This window comes from Macaca nemestrina, chromosome X (genome assembly GCF_043159975.1).
Source record: "Macaca nemestrina isolate mMacNem1 chromosome X, mMacNem.hap1, whole genome shotgun sequence".
In the NCBI taxonomy this organism is placed as follows: domain Eukaryota; kingdom Metazoa; phylum Chordata; class Mammalia; order Primates; family Cercopithecidae; genus Macaca; species Macaca nemestrina.
The window spans coordinates 128,514,544-128,537,519 of NC_092145.1; the positions used below are offsets into that span (position 1 = coordinate 128,514,544).

The window sequence follows — 22,976 nt, forward strand, 5'->3', positions numbered from 1 at the left end:
CAATGAATAACTTGCAATACTGTACTGCTTTTGGATCAAATTATTACCACTTGTAATTTAAGGCCTGAGTTACTACCCCCAGCATATTCTACCAGTATCTCACATTTCAAAATAAAAACTTATCCTGAAAATAAATATATATATTTGTTTATATATAATATATAATTTTTGAATTTTATGTATACAATAAAATAAAAATATATATGTATATAATTTTTGAAAATCTTATCAACAGTGCATCATGGAGCAGTAAAAGAAGAAAATTAAAATATGAGAACCAGATACTCATATAATTTTATCCACAACAACTCTAGGTGGTAAAATTATGCATTAAGCCCCACAAATGAATAATCTAAAGGAGATGAAGTGACTTGCTCAAAGTTGCATAACTGATAAATGGACAAGTTATTGTACCTTCTAAATCTTACTCCTCTGGACTTTGTATCAAATCAAGCACCTGCCGTTCCATGATAAAGCACAAATTTCTCTTAAATTTAGAAATCTATCTAATAAGTTTTTTATGTAGTCCTTTTCCATATATAGTTTGTTTTCTCAAACAAGGCAGTATGTGTCTGCTTTTCAGAAAGTAGTTATTTAGATGTGTACTGGAAAATAAAAATAGGTGGGAGTTACTACTAAAATATCTTTTTCAAAATAATTAGGAGTTGTATTAATATTATTGTCACCTTTATTTTCTTTTACAAAATGATATTCTTGAATAAGGTAGAATAGATGTAACACAGAGGGAGAGCTTAGAGTGCTTGAATATGTTTGTGATTTTGTCATTCTTTTCTTATGTCAAAAGAAGATTATGAGCAAATGGATTTAAGTGTAGTGGTCAGCTAAATCTTTTTGCCAAATGTTCATTTAAACTTATGAATACAAATAAAGGTCTTAATTGTTTGGCAAAGCATGCTGAGTTTTGTAAACAATTCAATAGTGATTTTTGGTAATAGATCGATAGCGAATATTAATGTAAATGTCTTCTTTTTATGATACACAGCTAGATGGTAAGCAGACAGATGATCGATAAAATAGATAACTGATAGATAACTAATAGATGATAGATAAATGATAAATAGATAAATATAGATAATTGATAGAGAATACCTTTCCCTTCACACACGTGCATATAGGCACACTCTGTTTCTATCATAGTTACCAGGATTCAAACATTTTGTCTCACTGTTTTTCTCAATGTTAACATGCATATAGGAATACTATAGTTTTTGTTCTGTGCCCATTTTAGTTAATTTTTTAATATTGCAGGAGAAAAGCAATATGGTGGTTTCACTTTGTTTATTTTTCATTTTTGCTTATACTTTTTAAAGTTCAATATAGAAAAGTTCGAAAATGCACAAAAGTATTAAATTAAAACAGCCGGGCACAGTGGCTCACGCCTGTAATCCCAGCACTTTGAGAGACCAAGATGGGTGGATCACGAGGTCAAGAGATCGAGACCATCCTGGCTAACATGGTGAAACCCGTCTCTACTAAAAATACAAAAATTAGCTGAGCATGGTGGTGCACGCCTGTAGTCCCAGCTATTCGAGAGGCTGAGGCAGGAGAATCGCTTGAACCCAGGAGGCAGAGGTTTCAGTGACCCGAGATCACACCGCTGTACTCTAGCCTGGCAACACAGTGAGACTCCATCTCAGGAAAAAAAAAAAAAAGTAAAAACACCTATATTCTTTCTCCCATAGGTTGCCTTCTTAATAGGTTTTACCTTTGTTTTCAACCTTTTGATGTTTTCTTGAGTTTTGTCCCATTAGCAAGTAGTATTGTACAAAAACATTTTATCTTTTATTTCATATTTCCCTGATATTTAATAATTAAAATTATTTTATATTATATGTGTCATTTTGAAATGGAATACAATATAGTAAAATCCCAGATATGATTGTAAATAATTATTATTCAATTATTGGGCCTTTGGACTGCTTCCAAATTTTGGTCACTGTAGTGAACATCCATGCACATGAATCTGTATGTTTAAGTTGCTTTCATTCCACTCTCGCTTCACTCAAGGGGCTCCAACCATTCTTGTTTTCTTTCAGCTTCTTTATATTCAGGCATATAAAGTTCTTTCCTGACTCAGAAGCTTCATATATCCTATTTTCTCCATCTGGATAAGTGGTTAATTCTATTATTCTTTGTGCATCTCCCATTTCAGTAACTTCATCTTCAAAGCCTTTCCAGGTCACTTCATCTAAAGTTACACCATAATCTAGCAAATCCTCAACTATTGAGCGTTATTAGTCTCCATTCTTCTTCTTCATTATTCTCTGTTAAAGCATCCCATGATTTTCTTTTGTCGCTATTACCACAATATGTGTTTATTGCGTGTATATATATATTTGTTTGTTTATCGTTTGTCTATACCTGCAGTGAAATGCCTAAGGTCAGGAACTGTCTGATGCAGGATGCAATACACTCAATAAATATTTATTGAACAAATTAATTCATTTGCTCAGTCTTGCAGGCAAATGTTACTTCTCTACATTTAAATATCTAAAACAAAAGCATTAATGTTGGTTGTCAATCAAAATTTAAATGTCGATGTTTAAGCGTGTAAGACCTCTGTCAAGTTAATCCGTACTTACCCAAAGGCTATTATGTAGAAGCGACATAAATATTTTCCTAAATTGATTTTCATATTTTAAGAAGACAATGAATTTTTCAAAGCATTTTCTTCTACACAACTATGTATTCTGGAGAGTGGGGCATACGTTTCTTAATATTGTTAAAATTGGCAAGGGGATAATGTTGCTATGTACAAAGAACATTTAACCATCATGCAGAAGTTTTGTTTCTGGCTCTCAGTTATGAACAGCAGAGATTTTAAAAAGTTACCTTCATATGCTAAATTAGGAATGGCAGAAGGTAATATTTTAATGTTTATAAATGGTTCTTCTCTGAGTCCTTGATTTCTATTTTTATGAATTCTCTTTTTGAAAGAAATTATAGTTATTATTCCAAGGTCTATTCTTTTACATTGTTTCTAATTCTATGGTGATCTTCAAAATAGAATATCAATTTTAAAGACTTGGGAATGAAATTATTCTTCATATATCATTTCTTTGTATGGCATACAATGTGATTTGTTGTCCCATCAGGATTTCAGTATGACCGATTACTGCAAAAACATATTGAGATAAATCATCCCACATACTCTTGGCCAGGACAGACATCATACTGTTGCAGCAACACTTCAGATGAGCCCCAGTCAACCTTGTATTTTTATAGAGAAAGATTACACATGTTTATATTCATTGCTGAAGATTAGCTGATATTATTTATTGAAACATACTAGTTTAAAAATCTGTCCATTTTTATAACACCTGGTCTGTCTACATAAGCTGAATTACATAAATATAAAACTAAACTTTCCCTCATCTCCAGTGTATATCTTGCAAGCAAGTGCATGTGAAAGAAATTAAAGCCTTGTTCGTGTTTTTTTTTTTTTTCCATCATGTGAGTACAAGACTTTTCAATAAAAATGAACTACTTTTGAACATATTTGTTTGGACAACAAACAAGGAAAAATATCTATTTGATTGATAGTGACAGAATTTTCATTAAGTTTAACAGCAGAAATACCACAATTGCATCATTCACCTTCGTGTATCAAAAGAAAACAAAAAATTAGATGTGATGAGCTCTACACAAATGTTCACTATGCATACTTTACCCATTAAACACATGATCAAGAATCATGTCAGCATGACATTCTAATATAGCAGCTTTACAAAAACGTGCAATCTAATCTAGGGATGCTGTTCTCTTTAAATCAGCTTCAAGCATATTCTGGGTTGATATTCCTCATTCTTTTTTGATCCACGTTGTTTATTCACATAATGATTATATTTAACTGAATATAACAGCATTATCAAAATGAAAGACAAAATAGATGTTTAATAGGAAAGTCAGTATCAAATCATCTTTTTCCTACCAAAAAAGATCTATAATTATGAAGTATTTGGTTTATTATTTTCACAAGGATTTAAACGTGCACAATTTGCCAGTTTTTTGTATTTTCTATTTTTCATGTCTCTGCATATCTCTTTAATATCTAAGTATTTGAGTCAGAAAAGAGCCAGCACTAAATAATGGGAATCTCACTGAAATGTGATAACAGTCTGGGGCCTAGTCCTGGGACTTTTATCTGCAGGACAACTCGGACAAATCTTTAGACCCCCAATTCCTTGTCTTTACCCTAGGAATAATAACACATTTTTCTGACCTTATACTTTACATGGATCTCAAATGGAATAATCATCTGATAGCAGCTTATGAAGTATATAAAAGTAAGAAATTATCACAATAAGATAATTATTCTTTGGCATAGTATTAATGATGTCTTGATCTGTTTGACAAAATCAACATTTCTGTATGGTAAATGCCTTTCCTGGTTTTAACAAAAGATCATACCAGAAATGATGAGTAGATAGATACTTAAATTGTTGTTCCTGTATCTGGAATGTATTGCCAATGTCCCAGATTGATCTTTGTTCTTTTTTTTTGCTTACACATTTCTTTTCACATTGACGGTGTGATATTTCTTTAAATGTAGAATACAAAACCTTATTCGTTTGTGTTTATTAATTAAAACATCTATATTGCTTAAAGGAGCAAACTGAGTTTTAAGTTTTATCAATTTATACCCTTCTTCAATACACATAGGATTAGGGCAGTACGTAACAAAATTGCAAGCTGTAAATGAAATATTAATAGAAAATAAAACCAGGGGAGATATAAACTGAAGTTTTGTAATAAGGCCAAGGATAAGGGGGGAAAAATGTACGTATATATGGAAACAGAATGGTATTGAATGGGAGTTGTGTTTTTTTGTTTTTTTTGAGATGGAGTCTCGCTCTGTTGCCCAGGCTGGAGTGCAGTGGTGTGATCTTGGCTCCCGGCAAGCTCCGCCTCCCGGGTTCATGCCATTCTCTTGCCTCAGCCTCCCGAGTAGCTGGGACTACAGGTGCCTGCCACCATGTCTGGCTAATTTTTTTTTTTTTTTTTTTTTTTTTTTTTTAAGTAGAGACGGGGTTTTACCGTGTTAACCAGTATGGTCTCGATCTCCTGACCTTGTGATCCACCCACCTCAGCCTCCCAAAGTGCTGGGATTACAGGCATGAGCCACCGCGCCCAGCCTGAATGGGAGTTTTGATGGAACATGTTCACATCATAATAATACCTATTATCTTTATATTCTGAATGTCAAAACAAAATTAGAGTGATTTTCCCTTATTTCCCTGCAATACATCTGTCTTAATAATTCTAAGCTTTCCTGATTTCGGTATTAATCTCTATTTTGCAAAAGGCAGTATGTTTATAAGATATCAAGTAAACTAAGTTTATGGAACTTGTAACAACATTTTAAACAACCTTTCTCCCTAGAGAGTTCATGGTAGACATGAATTTATTCAAAACTAGTGTGTAGAAAAATACCATTAACAAGAGCTCTGAAATTATATTAGAGGAGCTTAATAATGTTACATGAGAAAGAATAAAATGTTATTTATGATTTTTGATATATTTTACCCACTATATATGGCCATATCTATGAAAACTCTAGTAATATCTACTAATGCAAATATGGTAGTAAATTGTGTCTGCAGGTGCTGATGCCATAGTAGATAAAATATGATAACTTTATTTTAAAATATCGTATTTAAATAATGAAAATACAGTATTGGGAAAGACTATTTTATCTATTCTCTCACTCTTGAATTAAAAAAATCCAGAAAAAATACCTAGTTTTGGTAAGATTATATCAATTTATTTCCCAAATGTGTATAGGGTTACTTTTTTCTGATCATAAATGTATGTCTCTTCATTATAAAAATACATTGAAAGTGATAGAAGAAAACCAAAAGAATAAATGTAAATAATGATGTCATATTTCAAAAATTCGACATTTTTCTAGGTGTTGATCCAGTCTAAATCTCTTTTCAGAAGACTCCCTCCTGTGTAGATTCCCCAACTATTCTGCAATGTGATTTCCTCTTGCTCTGTTCTTGTAGAAAGGAGACACATCGTCACCATGTCAAATACAGAAAATGGTGCATGTATCAGATCATTGTCTCTGTCCATTGTTTGCCAGAGGGCCTCACAGTTTTTCAGGTGGTGGGCAACTGGATGTCATGCTGCTCTTGTACAATCGAACACAATTCATTATTTATATGGTTCCTTCATTTTAAGAAAATTTAACTTTTTTTTTTAAATTTATTTATTATTATTATACTTTAAGTTGTAGGGTACATGTGCATAACGTGCAGGTTTGTTACATATGTATACTTGTGCCATGTTGGTGTGCTGCACCCATCAACTCATCATTTACATCAGGTATAACTCCCAATGCAATCCCTCCCCCCTCCCCCCTCCCCATGATAGGCCCCTGTGTGTGATGTTCCCCTTCCTGAGTCCAAGTGATCTTATTGTTCAGTTCCCACCTATGAGTGAGAACATGTGGTCTTTGGTTTTCTGTTCTTGTGATAGTTTGCTAAGAATGATGGTTTCCAGCTGCATCCATGTCCCTACAAAGGACACAAACTCATCCTTTTTGATGGCTGCATAGTATTCCACGGTGTATATGTGCCACATTTTCTTAATCCAATCTGTCACTGATGGACATTTGGGTTGATTCCAAGTCTTTGCTATTGTGAATAGTGCTGCAATAAACATACGTGTGCATGTGTCTTTATAGCAGTATAAGCAACAGCAGCAAAAGCCAAAATTGACAAATGGGATCTCATTAAATTAAAGAGCTTCTGCACAGCAAAAGAAACTACCATCAGAGTGAACAGGCAACCTACAGAATGGGAGAAAATTTTTGCAATCTACTCATCTGACAAAGGGCTAATATCCAGAACCTACAAAGAACTCAAACAAATTTACAAGAAAAAAACAAACAACCCCATCAAAAAGTGGGCAAAGGACATGAACAGACATTTCTCAAAAGAAGACATGCATAGAGCCAACAGACACATGAAAAAATGCTCATCATCACTGGCCATCAGAGAAATGCAAATCAAAACCACAATGAGATACCATCTCACACCAGTTAGAATGGCGATCATTAAAAAGTCAGGAAACAACAGGTGCTGGAGAGGACGTGGAGAAATAGGAACACTTTTACACTGTTGGTGGGATTGTAAACTAGTTCAACCATTATGGAAAACAGTATGGCGATTCCTCAAGGATCTAGAACTAGATGTACCATATGACCCAGCCATCCCATTACTGGGTATATACCCAAAGGATTATAAATTATGCTGCTATAAATTTAACTTTTATTAGCTGGGAAAAAAAAGAAGTGATTTTTAAGTTGTTTAGAAATGTGGAATTCAATTTTCATACTGCAAAAGAGATTCAACTGCAAACACAGGCACACGCGTCTAGTGTTAGAACGAGTTGTCATACAAACCCAAATTAGCTGCCTCCACGTTGTCTTTGTTAACAAGTGTTTGTTTGCTCCTTGTTCCATCATCCAGAAATGCTCTTTAGCAGGAATAGATGGAACACAGTCGCAGTGACTTCTTCCTGTCTTTAAAAATTGGGATGACATTTGCCTATCTGCAGTGTTAACATAGTTCCTCAAAGACTACTGAGAGTGGGGTAGGACTGTATTGCACAAGTTCTCTCGTTTCCCTGGAATGTTATTGGTCCAGGGCCAGAGATTTTAGCTCATTTAGAGCAGCAAGGTGCTCTTTTAAAATTCCCTCACCTATTTTGGGCTTCATTTCCCTTATACGGTTATGCCTTTTCCAGTCTGATGAACATTCTCCTTGACAGAGCAGACAAGCAAAAGGAGCTGTGCACTGTTGCTTTCTGTGTCACCTCTATCCCTAACCTTCTCCCTTCTGCCCCAAGCAGTGAACCTTCATCTTTCTGGTTCTTCTTCCTCCAAATGGAAGTTAAAAGGCCCCGAATGTTGTCTTTAACATTATCACAAGCCTCAATTCATTCCAAGCTCAGCGTTTCCTCATTGTTTATACACTTCTATGTTGTTCTTCCAATATTTGCCCTCAGTTCTCTGTCCCTCATTTCTTCCCATGTTCATACTCTATTAGAATCTGAGCACCTTTGAGGTTGTCCATACAGTGGCACACATCTTGTTAGATACCACCCATTGTTTTATACTCACTGGAATGATTTGCCTTTATATTGTCAAAATTTTATTCTAAAGAGCTTTTACAGGCTTTCTTGAGCCATTTTCTCTTTAAATTCAAGATCATTGGATCACTACACTTTTTCCTTTTTAATCTAATGAACATACTCCCCCACATACACACATGTGTTACTGAAAGATAGATGCCACTTGACTAGTCTTATAGATTGTCTAAATTGATCGTTTTGTGTGGGGATAAAAGGGTGAATTGTATAATATCCCTGATGGTTCACGAAGTCTGTTCCCGTATAACCTGATTAGTCTTCCAAACCCTTTTAAATTCTGTCTGCAAATGACTGAGGTTTGGCAATCAGCCTATTTCGGTTCTTTTCTTGCATAAGAAGAGTCCATATGTACTATGTGAAGTAAGAGAGAGAAAGTACTTAGATTTGTTGGATGCCCTGATTGTTAGCATGGCTAAGGTATTGTGTAAGTAAGGAGAGTGGTCAAAAATGATATTGTTTTTATTTCTTAATTGAGGTAAAATTTTATATAAGATGAAACAGACTTATTTGGGAGAGGAGGAAGAGTTTGTTCTTATATAACATTTCAACCTGTCATATTTAGTTGAGAATTTCAATCTGTCGAGATACTTTGTATAATATTCAGATTCTCTAATATATTTCCCATGCTTTCTTACTGGATGTGACTGTGGCAGGTGTATAAGTTAGTATAGATATTAAATCCTCAATCTGTTAACTTTTGTCAAGTGGTCCCACTGAAAAAGTGACACCTCAATTAAAAAAAAATTCCATTACCTCAGAAAGTTTTTTCATGCTACCTTCCAGTCAGTTCCCAGCCCCAATAGGCACCTATTCTTCTGATTTATATCACCATAGATTAGTTTTGTCTTTTTAAAAATTTATATAAATGAAATCATACAATATGTACTATTTTGATCAGCGTACTACTTTTGAGACTCATCCATGTAAATATATCAGTTGTTCATTCCTTTACTGATGATTAATATTCCATTGTATAGATATACCACAATTCTCCTTTTGATGCACATTTCAGGTTGCTTTCAGTTTTTGGCTATTATAAAGATGCTGTGGACGTTTGTGTACAGGCCATTTTGTGAGCATATGTTTTAATTTAGTTTGAGTAACTCTGTAGAAGTGGAATGACTGGGCCAAATGTTTAACTTTATGAGATATTGTCAAACAGTATCTAAACAGTTTTCTAAAGTGGTTGTGCCATTTTACAATGCCACCAGTGATGACTGAGAGTTCCAGTTACTCTACATCTTTGTCCATATTTGGTCTTGTCAGTCATTTTAATTTTTGCCATTTTATAGAATATGAAGTAGTATCTTGTTGTGGTTTTAACTTGTATTCCTCTGATTACTAGCACTATTAAGCATCTTTTCATGGATTTATTGGACATTCATGTAGATTATGTCGTTCAAGATTGTACCTTTATGATTATTGGGTGAAAAGAGTATCATTTTGAGGTCATTCATATAACTTGAAGACTGGGAATGACAGACATTTTCCTGTTTTGTTTCTTTTCCCTTTATCTGAGGAGTCTACTAGAATGCAGTGTTGTTGCTTGAGCAGCAGTGCATTAGCTTTGTAAAAGCTCTATTCTCTGGCATCCCTACCACTAACATAAAGTGCAGAACATTTGAAATGTGCTATGCTCTTAGAGATTCCTTCAAAGTGCACAAAAATTCTGCAGTTTCACCACCTACCAGTAAAAGAAACTCAGTCACTCATTTAGTCATTTAGTAAAAAAAAAAAAAAAAAAAAAATTAACTGATGAGCATGGTGGAAACCTCAAAGGTAAAGAAGACAATGTCCCTGAATTAAAGACAATCATAAATTTTCAATCAAAATAATGAAATTTAGGCTGGGCATGGTGGCTCATGCCTATAATTCTAGCACTTTGGAAGGCTAAGGTGGGAGGATTGTTTGAGGTCAGGAGTTCAAGACCAGCCTCAGCAAAAAAGTGAGACCCTGTCTCCACAAAAAATTTTTTAAAATTATCTGGGTGTGGTAGTATGCGCCTGTGGTCTCAGCTACTCAAGAGGCTGAGGTGGAGGATCACTAGAGCCCAGGAGTTGGAGGCTACAGTGAGCTATGATTGTACCGCTGCACTCAAACTTGCATAACAGAATGAGTCCTTGTCTCTAATAATAATCATAACAAAATTTAATTTTTATAGACTATGTAAAACAGTAAAGTAGATACGGTTCAAGTACAGTATGATTTTATAGGATAGATAACTTTTGCTTGAAAATGTATTCACAATTTATAGGATAGATAACTTTTGCTTGAAAATGTATTCACAATAGAGATAGTATTTGGGGCACATGTTTATCCATTTAACAAAAATGTTTTGAGCACTACCAGGTAGCAACACTTTACTAGGCACTAGAGTGAGAAAAGATTATAGTTCCTGCTCTCATGAATCTCATGGTCTAGTAAATTGGAATGAAAGCCTTACATAAGTAGAGATAAAGACACACATGATGGAGGATGGAGAATAGTCGAAGGTCTGGAGAATGACCAGGACATCACTATGAGTTATCTAATTGTGCTAAAGCATGGATGAAGACTCAGAAAGTCATTGAAAGAAGCCTAAAAAGGTATCTCTCAGGGATACTATGAGGTTCTGAATCTTATATAAGCTATTTGGGCTTCAATAGGCAGGCACTGAGTATTCAGTGTAAATTTTTGAGCAGGGAATCCACCAGAAGAACTATGTATCTGGAGGATTAATCTGGAAAGATTGTGTAGAATGTTATGCAGTGAAAGAGTTTGAGAGGAAACAATTAGGAGGGTGTATTCATAACATAGGTGAAATGTAATGAATAACCAGGCTGGAGGAAAAGCAATAATGATGGAATCAACTAGGCAAGAAGTGTAACAATTAGGCTCAGTAAAATAGAATTTGGATTGGGGGAATGATAAAAAAGGGACAAGACACAGTTGAACTGGTGGTATCCATACTGGAAAATACAGATGTCATTCAAATAAATATTGTAATGAATATAAGAAGCCAGTTTTGTGAGTGATGTAGATGTTGGCTTGAAAATATTTCCTTTGAGGTTTCAGTCAAATGAAAAGGTCCTGAAATGCTACGTGGTAGCTTAAGAGGAAAGCGTTCCTGGAGAGAAAAAATTAGAAAAGATTTACATTTGATAATTTAATCTTTTCCTTCATACAAGCTAGATTGATAAGAAAGTAAAACCTATAGTTTTCACCACTTTTTTACAACTATTCCTAACCTTTTAGATACTCACATGAATAATTGAGAAAAATCTAACAGATGACTTGCTTATGTCATTTGTCTGCTTTATCCTTAGGTTCCTCTGGCTTGTATATTGTTCAATAAAATACAGATCATTGATATTGTACAATATCCTGATAATGGGGAGAGAATCCATTCTTGTGCATTTTTTTTTTTTTTGATTTGCAGAGGGCATGCTCAGTCAACAAGAAATGCACAATTGTTTTTATCATCACCTCTTCTCATCTAATTTCACGAAGGAGAGGAGTATTACCATACAACAGATAATGAGTTGGAAAATAAGAAACCTAACCTCAGAACTTAAGGCTTGGGGGAAAAAAAAGAGTAATTTGTGTTTAATGCCTGTATAACTTGGCCAGAGGGACATATAAGGCTTAGTGATGGCCAACATGTGCTTAGATGTGGATTGTTAGCTGATGTCTTGGGGGTTCTGTAATCTAAGCTAAATGCTCAAAATCAATTAATTGATGTTAGACACAGAGATCTGTTTTGATCCCTCTTTATCGTATTTCTAGGCCTTCGCGTTCTCAAGAGCCTGAGAAATGAATGCTTTCCTTAATAACTTGTTATTTGTGGTAGGAGATGAAACTTTGATAAAAATACAATTGTTTTTAAATGTCTCTTTTTCACTCTAGGCTGTGGTATATATTTCAAAAAGTTACTTTTGAACCTTTCCAGAATGAGAAAGCAATCAAGAAGATTATAATATTTTGCTTAGTTTTCTGCTCAATTTATCAACAAATATTTCTTAAGCAATTATTAAGCTGAGCAGCGCTCAGCGCTGTGCTTGGTGATATAGGAAATGGGGAAAAGACCGTCTTTAAGGCCTTTATAATAATAATTACCTCAACTTGTCTGTTTCTTTTCCTTACCATTTTGCCAACATCATTGATCTATCTTGTTCTCAAAGCAATCGCCATAGTTATATTGTAACACAGCATTTTCTAGGCTGTCCCCATTAAACTGAGAGTGTTGACAAGAAAATACAGCTTATTTATCATTGTAAAACTTCAGACACCTACTAGTTACCCTAAATTAAATATTTGTTGGAGTCAGTCACACTAAAGAGAACACTTACTGCGTTGAACAATTTACCTTCATTAGACAGCATTTAAAGATTATGCCATAGCAAAAGCCCATGGAATTCTTGTGAACACAGAATAGAAGTGTATTAAGGAACAAGCTTAATTCTGTTTTAAAGCACAACACTTTCTCAAAATATATTTTGAAATCATCTTTGACCATTTTTTTTTTTACTAATAGGTGGGTGGGAGTTAGGGTAGGAAAATACAAGCAGCTTCATCAAAACAATATTCTATTTTCTTCAAATTTGTGGGGAATCATACGGCCTCTCAATTTTCCACATTATGCTAATTATGATATTAATCTCTCTGCCAGCAAATGAAAATAATACATATTAGATGTAGCAAATGTCAATAATGACAAAATTAGTCATCATGCAGATACTCAGGGATTCCCAAAATATGTTTGGATTATGATTGCTAGCTTTGAGTTTGCCCAGAATCATTTCAATAAAAATAAGGGATCAAACACATTTGGAACAAAACTCACATCATAAATTTTAGACATAGCTCTGCCAATAATGCTCTCAGTTATATTTTCAGTCCTAATATTTCTTCTGAGTTCCAGACCAGTATCTTCAACTGTCTGATTGATACTCTCTCCTTTGTTTCTATCCTCAATGCATTAAGTCCTGTGTATTTACTTTCCAAATATCACTTGGTTCCATGCACTTCTCTCCATTTCTGCCATTGACTCCTCCTTGATCCAAGCGACCATCTTTCCTCACTTTAACTACCGTGATATCTCCTATTTGGTCTCCTTACTTCTATTCCAGGGCTCCTCCAATCCATTCATCCTCCTGCAGAGAATGATGACTAGCACCTTCCACAATGTCTGGCTAATAGGAGGTATCCAATCAATAATTGACTTACAGAGTGAAAATATAGGCATGGCCAATACCAGTAGAGAACTACAGGGTTTTAGAACCAATGACAGTAGATCTTTCAATCAAGTATTTCCAGTCTATAATCAAGTTTAATTACACATTGTCTTATTTGGAAAAAAAACAATTTTGTTGTCTTTTTCTCTATGCACACATACATATTATATCACCCTCTACCTGCCAAATGACTTTTGAAGAATTATTTATGTGCCTCCAAATTAGTAATACCTCTAGAGAGAAGAGAAATTAGAAAGTTTAAAATGACCTATGCCTCCTTTGGAATATTATGTCCTAAGACTGTTTTTTGAGTTACATGCAATATGTTCCACGATGAAACATTTAATGTATTCAGAATCATGCTAATAATTATGTAGAAATAATTTTATGCCTGAAGTCATGTGTTCTATAACCAGGATTACTTAATAAGAAAGCAAGTACGGCTGTGAACAAGATGCCTTTGTATCAGAGAAAGGCCAATTTGTTTTCTTAACAAATCTAAGTAAATGGAGACAAAAACACAGCCCTTAAATGTTTTCTATTTGTCCTGAAGTTCTCATGAATAAGTTAGAAGGCTAGAAGTGTTAAATAAATCCATGAACGTAGAGAGAGCTAACATTTATTTTACCAAAGTAAAACCTATTCGCTTTGCAAAATTCTGTACTTTGTAACAACAGTTTTCTTTAAAGCAAGAGCCACCAATTCAAATGCCTTTACAGAATGATTTGAATGCATTCATACCCTACCTAAAGGCATTCAAATTATTAAACAAAGTTCTAACGCCAAAACATGTCTGGGGCCAGATTTAAAATGTAGCCCTCAGTTTCGAAGGGCAAAAATTTAACATATATATGTTTTCCTCACTTTAGGTAGCACTGTATTGAATCTCTGCTTGAAATTGAGGAATATATGATTTTTTTTTGGCCCAGGGCATCATTTCTTGGAGGAGAAAGAAAAACAACCCAAGATACCCTTACAAAACATTTAGTACTTAAAACTCTTTATGATGAATTCATTTTGGTATACACATTAATAACAATGATAACAAATATATATGTGTGTGTATATATATATATACGTGTGTGTGTGTGTGTGTGTGTGTGTGTGTATATATATATATATATATATATATATATATATATATAACTGATGTGAATAAGATAAATACATTGAAAGGAAATTTCATTGTAATTTGATATTAGGTAAATGTCCCATTAAAATAAATTGCTACTGTACATAATTTTCCTTCAGTTCATTCGCAGGATGTTTGCTTTGGAAAAGAAACAGTCTATTTCTAGTTTTAGAAGGAATAGAAGGAATTCTCATTATTCTTTTACAGCAACCATTATCAGGAGCAGATGGGAAATTGTACCAAGAGCATATCTACTATTAAACCTCACAGGAAAAAGACAGTATTAAATGAAATCTAACAAGGCCTGATCCTGACTAGTTCCTGTGACAAACAAACACAACCATTTATATGGTTTCAGCATTTGTATTGGTAAGGTACAATAAATGTTTACTGAAGTGAAAAAAAAAGATAACAGGAGAAAGAACAGGCTAAAAAGGTGCATTTTATGTCTGATTGTTCACTGTAAAGACTGTTCCTTTTTAAAATAATCAAATTTTATTTTATATACAGGGGGTAAATGTACAGGCTTGTCACAAGGGGGATTGTGCATGATGCTGAGGTTTGGGGTACAGATATCATCACCCAAATAGTGAGCATAGTACCTGATGGGTGGTTTTTCAACCAATGCGCACCCTCCCTTCTTCCCACCTCTACTAGTCTGCGGTATCTGTTGTTTCCATATTTACATCCATGTATGCTCTATGGTTAGCTCCCACTTATAAGTGAGAACATATAGTATTTGTTTTTCCTGTTCCTGCATTAATTTGCTTATGATTATGGTCTCCAACTGCATCCATGCTTCTGCAAAGAACATGATTTCATTCTTTTTATGACTATGTAGTATTTCATGGTGTATATGTACCACATTTTCTTTATCCAATCTACCATTGCTTCACAACTAGGTGGATTCTATGTCTTTGCTATTGCGAATAACACAAGACAGGACCTTTTTATTTGACTGAGTTACTTGCAAATTACTCATAAAAGATCTGGAGGTCTTAACTGAAAGTTGAATCTGCGGTGCAGTTCAAATTTAGTGATGTATTTTCTGTTCAAGAGAAGAAAGCCCTCGTTCAGTCTTGCTGTAAAGTCCAATACATATGAAAATAACACAAATAGAAATATTTTATAAATAGCTATACAAAGGAGGGGCACTTAGTTCCCCTAGAACTCTTAAAAGGCCTCTAGAAAGAGGGAACTTTTATGCTAACTATTAAAGATGAATAATGAATTTGTCCTACACAACTTAACAGTATTGTCAAGGAAGTAGAAAGTTATTCAGTTTTACTGGGTGTTGGAGCTAAACTCAAAAGTGAGGAGAAGTGGCTGAGAAGGCAGTGGGGAGAAGAGAATGGTCCTTTCCATGCTCCCTGTTGTACTAATATGTTTGGATATTATCTTGTAGCTCATATATGGACTGGATTCTTGTCCTCCTCATTCTGAGCTCTCCTTGACTTTTATTCTTACCTCCTGTAACTTTCATTCTTTTACTCAAAAAAGGCCATTATTTCAGCCATTTTCACTGTTTTCTTATCCTTCCTAGTTTCTTTTCTATACTATTTTTCCACTCTTTTTTTTCTGTACTATTTTGCCCTTCTCTCCATTTTCCTAACTGCTGGATTTCCCCAATTTTAGCCATCTTTCAATTGTTCTGGCTATCCTCAGATGCTCCCTCAAGGTTATCAGACCTTCCACCGAGACGGAATCCCTTAGTCTATGGACAGGCTAAGTGGAATGGGTCCTGTTGCTGGGCTTAGCATATGCCCTGAATATTCATGCATTTATTTTGCTTCTTTACAAAAATCCATCATCCGATAGAAATTGAAAGATACTTCCTGAAGCATATTAAAATCTCTGAAAACAGTATTGACTATATTGTCTAATAATTAACATGACTGGTAAAATAGCTTTATTTATCATTGAGGAAAGTATCAGAAACTGTATTTCAAACTCCTGAATTCTTGACACTGACAAAGAGACACTGAGAATGATCTTAGGATTTAAAAAAAAAGAAGAAAAAGCACCATATTTGCAGGAAATTGCACCATAAAAGTCTCAGTTTCACAACCCTCCTCAAGTTTCATTTTATTACATCTTTTCTCTTCACCAATCAGTAAACTGGGTTAATGATTAACCTGTCTCAAAATAATTCATGAACAAAATTACAAGTAAATCTCAGTATTGGATTTTTGAAACATCTCCTTGTTCAAAGAAGGTTCCTTTTTCTTCCCTCTATTTCCCTGTATTTATCTTTTCTTCCAATTGCATTTTATCTCTTCTGTTTTTCTATTTTGCTCCCTAGTTTGTGTTTTTTTTGCCAGTTTTTTATTTCCTACATAATTCATCTAATTTGTCATTGTACAATTTCTTATAACTGCTTCTTAGCTTATTCCTTTTCTTCATTTGTCATATTTTATATTTCATCTGTTGTGTTTTCATACAGTTTTGGAAAGTTTTACAAATAGACTTTTTAAAAAAAAATGTATATAATGCTTTCATAGAAAAGGTAGTTGTTTCTTTTTCTTATATCCTTCCATGTATAAAAATAAAAATGTAGCAGTTCTGTCTTTGCCTGTATTTCCTCTTTCCTTCTCCAAATTTGACCAGACTTGAAGGACTTAGATATATAATAGTGTTATTTTCTATAATTTAGGAATACCTTTTGACTTAAAAAGCAGAAGAGAAGTTGAAAATAATATAGTAATTCTACATGTCCTTCCTGCTTCCCTATTCTCTCCACATGTTTGTAACCTCCCCTTTCTTTTTTAGTGTATCTCTTTCATAAACCTTTGTCCCCAGAAATTCTGATTCAGTAGACTTAAAATGGAATTCTGGGCTTTTTATATTTTGAAAAGCTCCCCATGGGAGTTAGATATGCACTTCTTATTAAAAAACGAATGCTTAATATTGAAATCAAAACACAATAAGCTTTCTAACTATGATGAATAATCCAACAGATTTAATTATGATTTTCTTTTTGTCTAGAACCAAGACTAGATGTTAATTGCCAGAGAAATAGATAAGAATGACTATGACAACAGTACATTAATATGATATCAAAGCTTGGGAATTTTATTGGTAATGAATAATTCAGTACTTAAAATATTTAGAAGCTATAGAATTAAAATTAATTAATGTAGTTCACTGTGTGAATAAAGTTGATTGAGATTTTACATTTAATTTTGTAAATCCAATGTTATCTTTTCCAGCTCAGAAAACACCACGTACAAGTTATTACTTTCTGTTTTGATCCCTTATTTTTCTCTCTTATGCTTTATCACTGAAAACTCTCCTTGAGCAGGCCATGCACTGTAAATATTTCTCCTGGTTGCAAAACCTCCTCATACAAATGCAGTAGACTATTTAATGAGCTCTTCTTTCACAAAATTAAAAAATACCTGAAAGCCCTGATTTGAGATTCTATATAAATGAGATTTAGATCTAACAATTTTAAATTATTGCTTCATTCTTAGCTATTCAATTCTATCTCTTATTTGGGAAACCGAAATAATAAAACCATTGCTGATTCTACAATTAGGTTGTAAAAGTCACTGTAGCCATCAGCCATGAAGGAAAAGGGCCAAGTTCAAAACTACAAAGCAAAGAGGCTGAGATAAAAAGTGCTGCAGCAGCTTTAGTTTATGGCATTATAAGCAGGAATAAGAATTCCTTGATTACTTAACAAAGGCTCAAAAGGCATTTACTCCATTACCTTACAACTGAAAGTGGTATTCCTGGACCAGCAGTATTGGCATTTTTTTTTTGAAGTTTGTAAGAAATACAGAATTTTGGTGCCTCCACAGACCTAATGAAGCAGGACTTGCAGTTTAATAAGATCTCCAGGAGATTTTTATGCACATTAAAGTCTAAGAAGCACCGCTATGGTATACATCTGATGTGTGCCCATGCATTTTTTAAAAGTATGAAGTATAGTTGTAAGTATTGAACACTCATGAAGGAACAAATAAGAGCCATGGTCTTTACCCTCTAAATACCTCCCTGATGTCTATGTTTTAGGCAAAATTTTTTTACCATTTCAGTAGTCACTGATGCTTGCATGATCCAGTTTATTCCAAAACAATGGTGATTCTCATGTAATAGTTCATGTTGCCTTAATAATTTACGTTGTCTCAAGTTCTCTGCCCAGGCCCCAATATACACCAAGGGCTGTACTCGTCCCCTAACTCCTGCTCTCGTACAGTGACATAGAGCCCAATTTTAGATACCTGATCACATCATGGAGATTGCACACCACAGGCCTTAACTTCTGCCACACTCTCACTGCCTTTAACCCTCCATATGCCTAAGTCCTATGCTTCTTTAAATTCCAAATTTACCCAGAAGTCTCCTCTGCTCATCCTTTTCACTGAGATCATCCCTCTTCTGGCCTACCATGTATTGATCACCTTACTTTTTAATCCTACTGTATGTAGTATAACAAATTATCACTTACAATCGTGTATTATTTTTTCAACTAGATTATGTACTGCCTAAGACCTAGAAAATTGTGCTTATTTATTTGAATCTCTAGGAGGATCAGTAATAAGTATTAATACTAATGACACTAAGGTGATGATGAGCCTGAATTTCCTCCCTTCCTTTCTTCCTACTTCTCTCCTTTCCTCCCTTCTTTTCTTCCTCCATTCCTTCCTCTGTTCCTTCCTCCTTCCACTTTTTCTTCACTTCCCTTATTCATAAATTCATGCATTCACTCAGCAAATGCTTATTGAAACCTTCCATGCACCAGACATTGTACTAAACAACAGGAAACAATCATGAATAAGACACAATATCTGACCTCAAAGAATTTATGATATAAAAGTAATGGCAAAAACCGTGATTACTTTTGCACTGACCTAATATATAGACATAGTTTGTTATGACTGGTGTCTCTATTACTAAGCAATGACTGTCACATGCAACACTGATCTGAACAGGTGGTAAAGAGTGAGATGTAAGCAATGGAGCAAAGCCAACTAGTTACAAGGAAATATCACATGTTTACTAGAGCACATCTCATGGGCATTCAAGAGAGTATGGCCAGGACAGCTTGTGAATAGTTCAGTAACTGTGCATAGTTTTATATTCATTGTGAGGCACCGTGTCACTGGAATAATGACCTTGTTATCATTTTTTGCTGATTTACAGAGTATTTTAATTGCTAAAAGTAGGCTACCAAAATTTCCAGTATTCAAAAATAATTTTGCTTGAATGTAGTAAAAAAAAAAGGCAAGAAATTTATGTGAAATGAGAGTCTAAGGGAGCTTTACCTCAGTCTCAGAAAACATGCATTCGTTCCTTCATTTAGCAAGCATGTACTGGTGTCTACTATAAGCTTGCTATTGTGTCAAGGAGTAGGAGAATATAAAAATATTAGAGAATTTGAATCACATCTATTAGGAGAGTTTTCTACATATTGACATTATTCTGTCAGTGACACAAGGATTTGAGTCATTTAGATTTAAATATGGTAGGTATCTCAAGTTCTCAGATATAATTTCATTTTCTAAGGTTCATATTTAGTTAATATGTTATTTTAATTGCCTTACAAATTCTAGATTATCTTTTTTTAAAAAATAAATAGAACATAATGGCCAGTTTTATTTAATGGTAAAAAGCATTTTTGTTTTTGTATGTACTTGGTTATAATATTCTCCTTTTCAATTGAACTATTTTTCTGATACTTTACTCTTAAAATTTCATTCAGGAAAAAAAGTAAACAATATTTAAGCTTGACAATCATAAAAATGTTCTGGTGACTATAGATTATTTTAACATTTATTACTGTACCTTACGGATATCTTGATGGGATGCTCCTGAAAGCAATTAATTCTCAGTTTTATGTGGCTTATAATGCAAAATACATTGATGTAGACAGAATTTGAAATAAATTTTCTTCTAAAATAGCAATTAATTTTATTTAAATATCTCTACAGGTTTTTTAAATACTGTGACTAAACTATATTTGTTCTTTTTCACCTCTCTTATCCACAATCACTAAGAAACCCAAATACTTTGTTCATGTTTAAATTTTACAACATTTCATAGGCTATTAAACATGGAACATCCTTGTGGGGACAAGAAATCGAATTTGCTCTTGAGAAAGTTTCCAACTAATTGATTTGTAGGACATTATAACATCCTCTAGCTGACAAGCTTACAAAAATAAAAACTGGAGCTAACCGAGAGGATGCTTTTTTCCCTGACACATAAAAGGTGTCTTTCTGTCTTGTATCCTTTGGATAGGGGCATGTCAGTTTCATAGGGAAATTTTCACATGGAGCTTTTATATTTCTTTCTTTGCCAGTACAACTGCATGTGGTAGCACATTGTTTAATCTTTTCTCAAATAAAAAGACACGGGGCTTCATTTATGTTTTGCCTTTTTGATATCTTACAGGAACTCCAGGATGGCATCGGGCAGCGGCAAACTGTTGTCAGAACATTGAATGCAACTGGGGAAGAAATAATTCAGCAATCCTCAAAAACAGATGCCAGTATTCTACAGGAAAAATTGGGGAGCCTGAATCTGCGGTGGCAGGAGGTCTGCAAACAGCTGTCAGAAAGAAAAAAGAGGTAGGGTGACAGATCAAATAGGAATTATAACATTTTAGCAGACCTTTTTAAGCTGTTCTTAAAAAATATTTCATCGTAGATTAGAAGCAGGGTGAAAGGCACTAACAGTAAGGAACCCATCAACCGTTAATCAACAGCAGTAAACAAATTTTTTATTTTTTATTTTTATATACTAAAATATATACTTGTTGCTAGTTAGTGGTTTTCTGCTATTTTAAACTTTAAGTTTGCTTTAAAAATCACACATGATTGCTTAAAGGTGAATATCTTCAATATATTTTAACTTCAAGCTGAATCTCAGTTGTTTTTCAAGAAGATTTTAAAAAGCAATTATAAATGATTGTTTTGTAAGAAAGACAGATCTTTGCTTAGTTTTAAAAATAGTTATAATTATGACTATGAAGCTAAAAACAGTAATAGTGATATTTACTTCCAGTTTCACCACATTTGTGAATATATTCTTGAAGGGGAACTTGAGCCAAAAATGTCCAAGTTTAATGGGGAAAACAAAACCTCACAAAGGTTACCGTCAAATTCAATCATCATTTAAATTTCCCTTGGAATGAACTGAAGGCACAGAAAGCCAAATGAGTGGTGCTGCAGTTGGAAAGCATAGATAGTTTATAAATGGGATTTTGTATTATGCTTCCAGTTGTTGATGTTAATGTGTCTTGTTTCATAAAGGAAGACTTGGCCTTTGTTTACCAAATGAGAATATTGTTATGAGCAATGAAAACTTTGTTCTGTTGCCAAGCTCTTGCATCCCACCCATCATCCACATAATAGGTGGATTTTAATATTCAGGAAGCTAGAACAACTCATTGATGAATGTCTTTGGTTAAGATGTATTAAAAAGAAGATTTTAGAATTATGTCAATTGTCTTTGCCCACCTCCTCTTTCCCTCTTTATTCATGTTACATTATTCAGAAAGTAGACACAATTCATATTTTGTACAAAAGAAACACATTAGTTGACCTAAACACACACACACACACACACACACACACACACGCACACCACACACACATCTTGCCAAAGTTAAAGAATAATAGCCTCATCGAAAGATATTTTGTATTAAGTCTTGGTTTTGAAAATCTTCTTGATTATAGATAGATAAAATAAAGAACTAAACTTTGTAGTTAAACTGCTTCCTTAGGTAAGTCATATACTTTTTTCCCAGATTGAAATTCTTCTATTAATCTTACAAGTATGTTATTATTTAGATAACTGACGTGCTTATACTATGAACAGGTATAAATCTGTATAATGTCATTTCTCAACTAGGCTCAATCTAATCCAAATTAAAATAGTAAGAAATGAGAAAATTAACAAAAAAATTGAATACCATACTATATATATATATAGGGAGAGAATTCATAAAGTGAATTAAATCGATTGGAAGATTATTTTTCTATAATATATAAAGTATTGTTTCCTATTTTTAAATGTCTTACTCATACAGTATTTGAATAGAGAGTATTAATATTACCTCTGATAACTCTAATTCACCTGAATTTTCAAAATCTTGTTATCTGTTATTGGGCTCTAAAGGCACATTATAATTTATAAACAGAGATGTAGCAATATCCTGTTTCACCAGATAAGCTCTAAAACTTTAGATCTTTCTAATTTTATAAGAAAGTGGTATATGCTGACTCTGTTGTTAAATATTATACAAATTTTATGTTAATTACAGCTAGGGATTTGGCTATAATTAGGAAAAAATTTTCCCATTTAAACATGTTGACCTACATTAAATATTGCACTTTTGTGCTTTAAAAAGCCAAGTTCAGCTTCCTTGAGTTTTTTTTTTTAAGCTCAGCTTTTAAAGTTGTCTATTTCACGCTACATTTTAAAAATAAATGTTAACATAT

At 33.7% G+C, this 22,976-nt stretch overlaps 1 protein-coding gene across 13 annotated transcripts in view; it reads left to right on the top strand.

Moving 5' to 3' along the window:
* Positions 1 to 22,976, top strand: part of LOC105490348 (dystrophin) — a 2,266,916-nt gene that overhangs the window by 1,375,960 nt on the left and 867,980 nt on the right. For all 13 annotated transcript variants that reach the window (XM_071089080.1, XM_071089088.1, XM_071089087.1 and 10 more), the window contains one exon: positions 20,926 to 21,101. In XM_071089080.1, the coding sequence (XP_070945181.1) occupies positions 20,926 to 21,101 (176 nt within the window). The remainder of the gene's footprint in view (positions 1 to 20,925; positions 21,102 to 22,976) is intronic.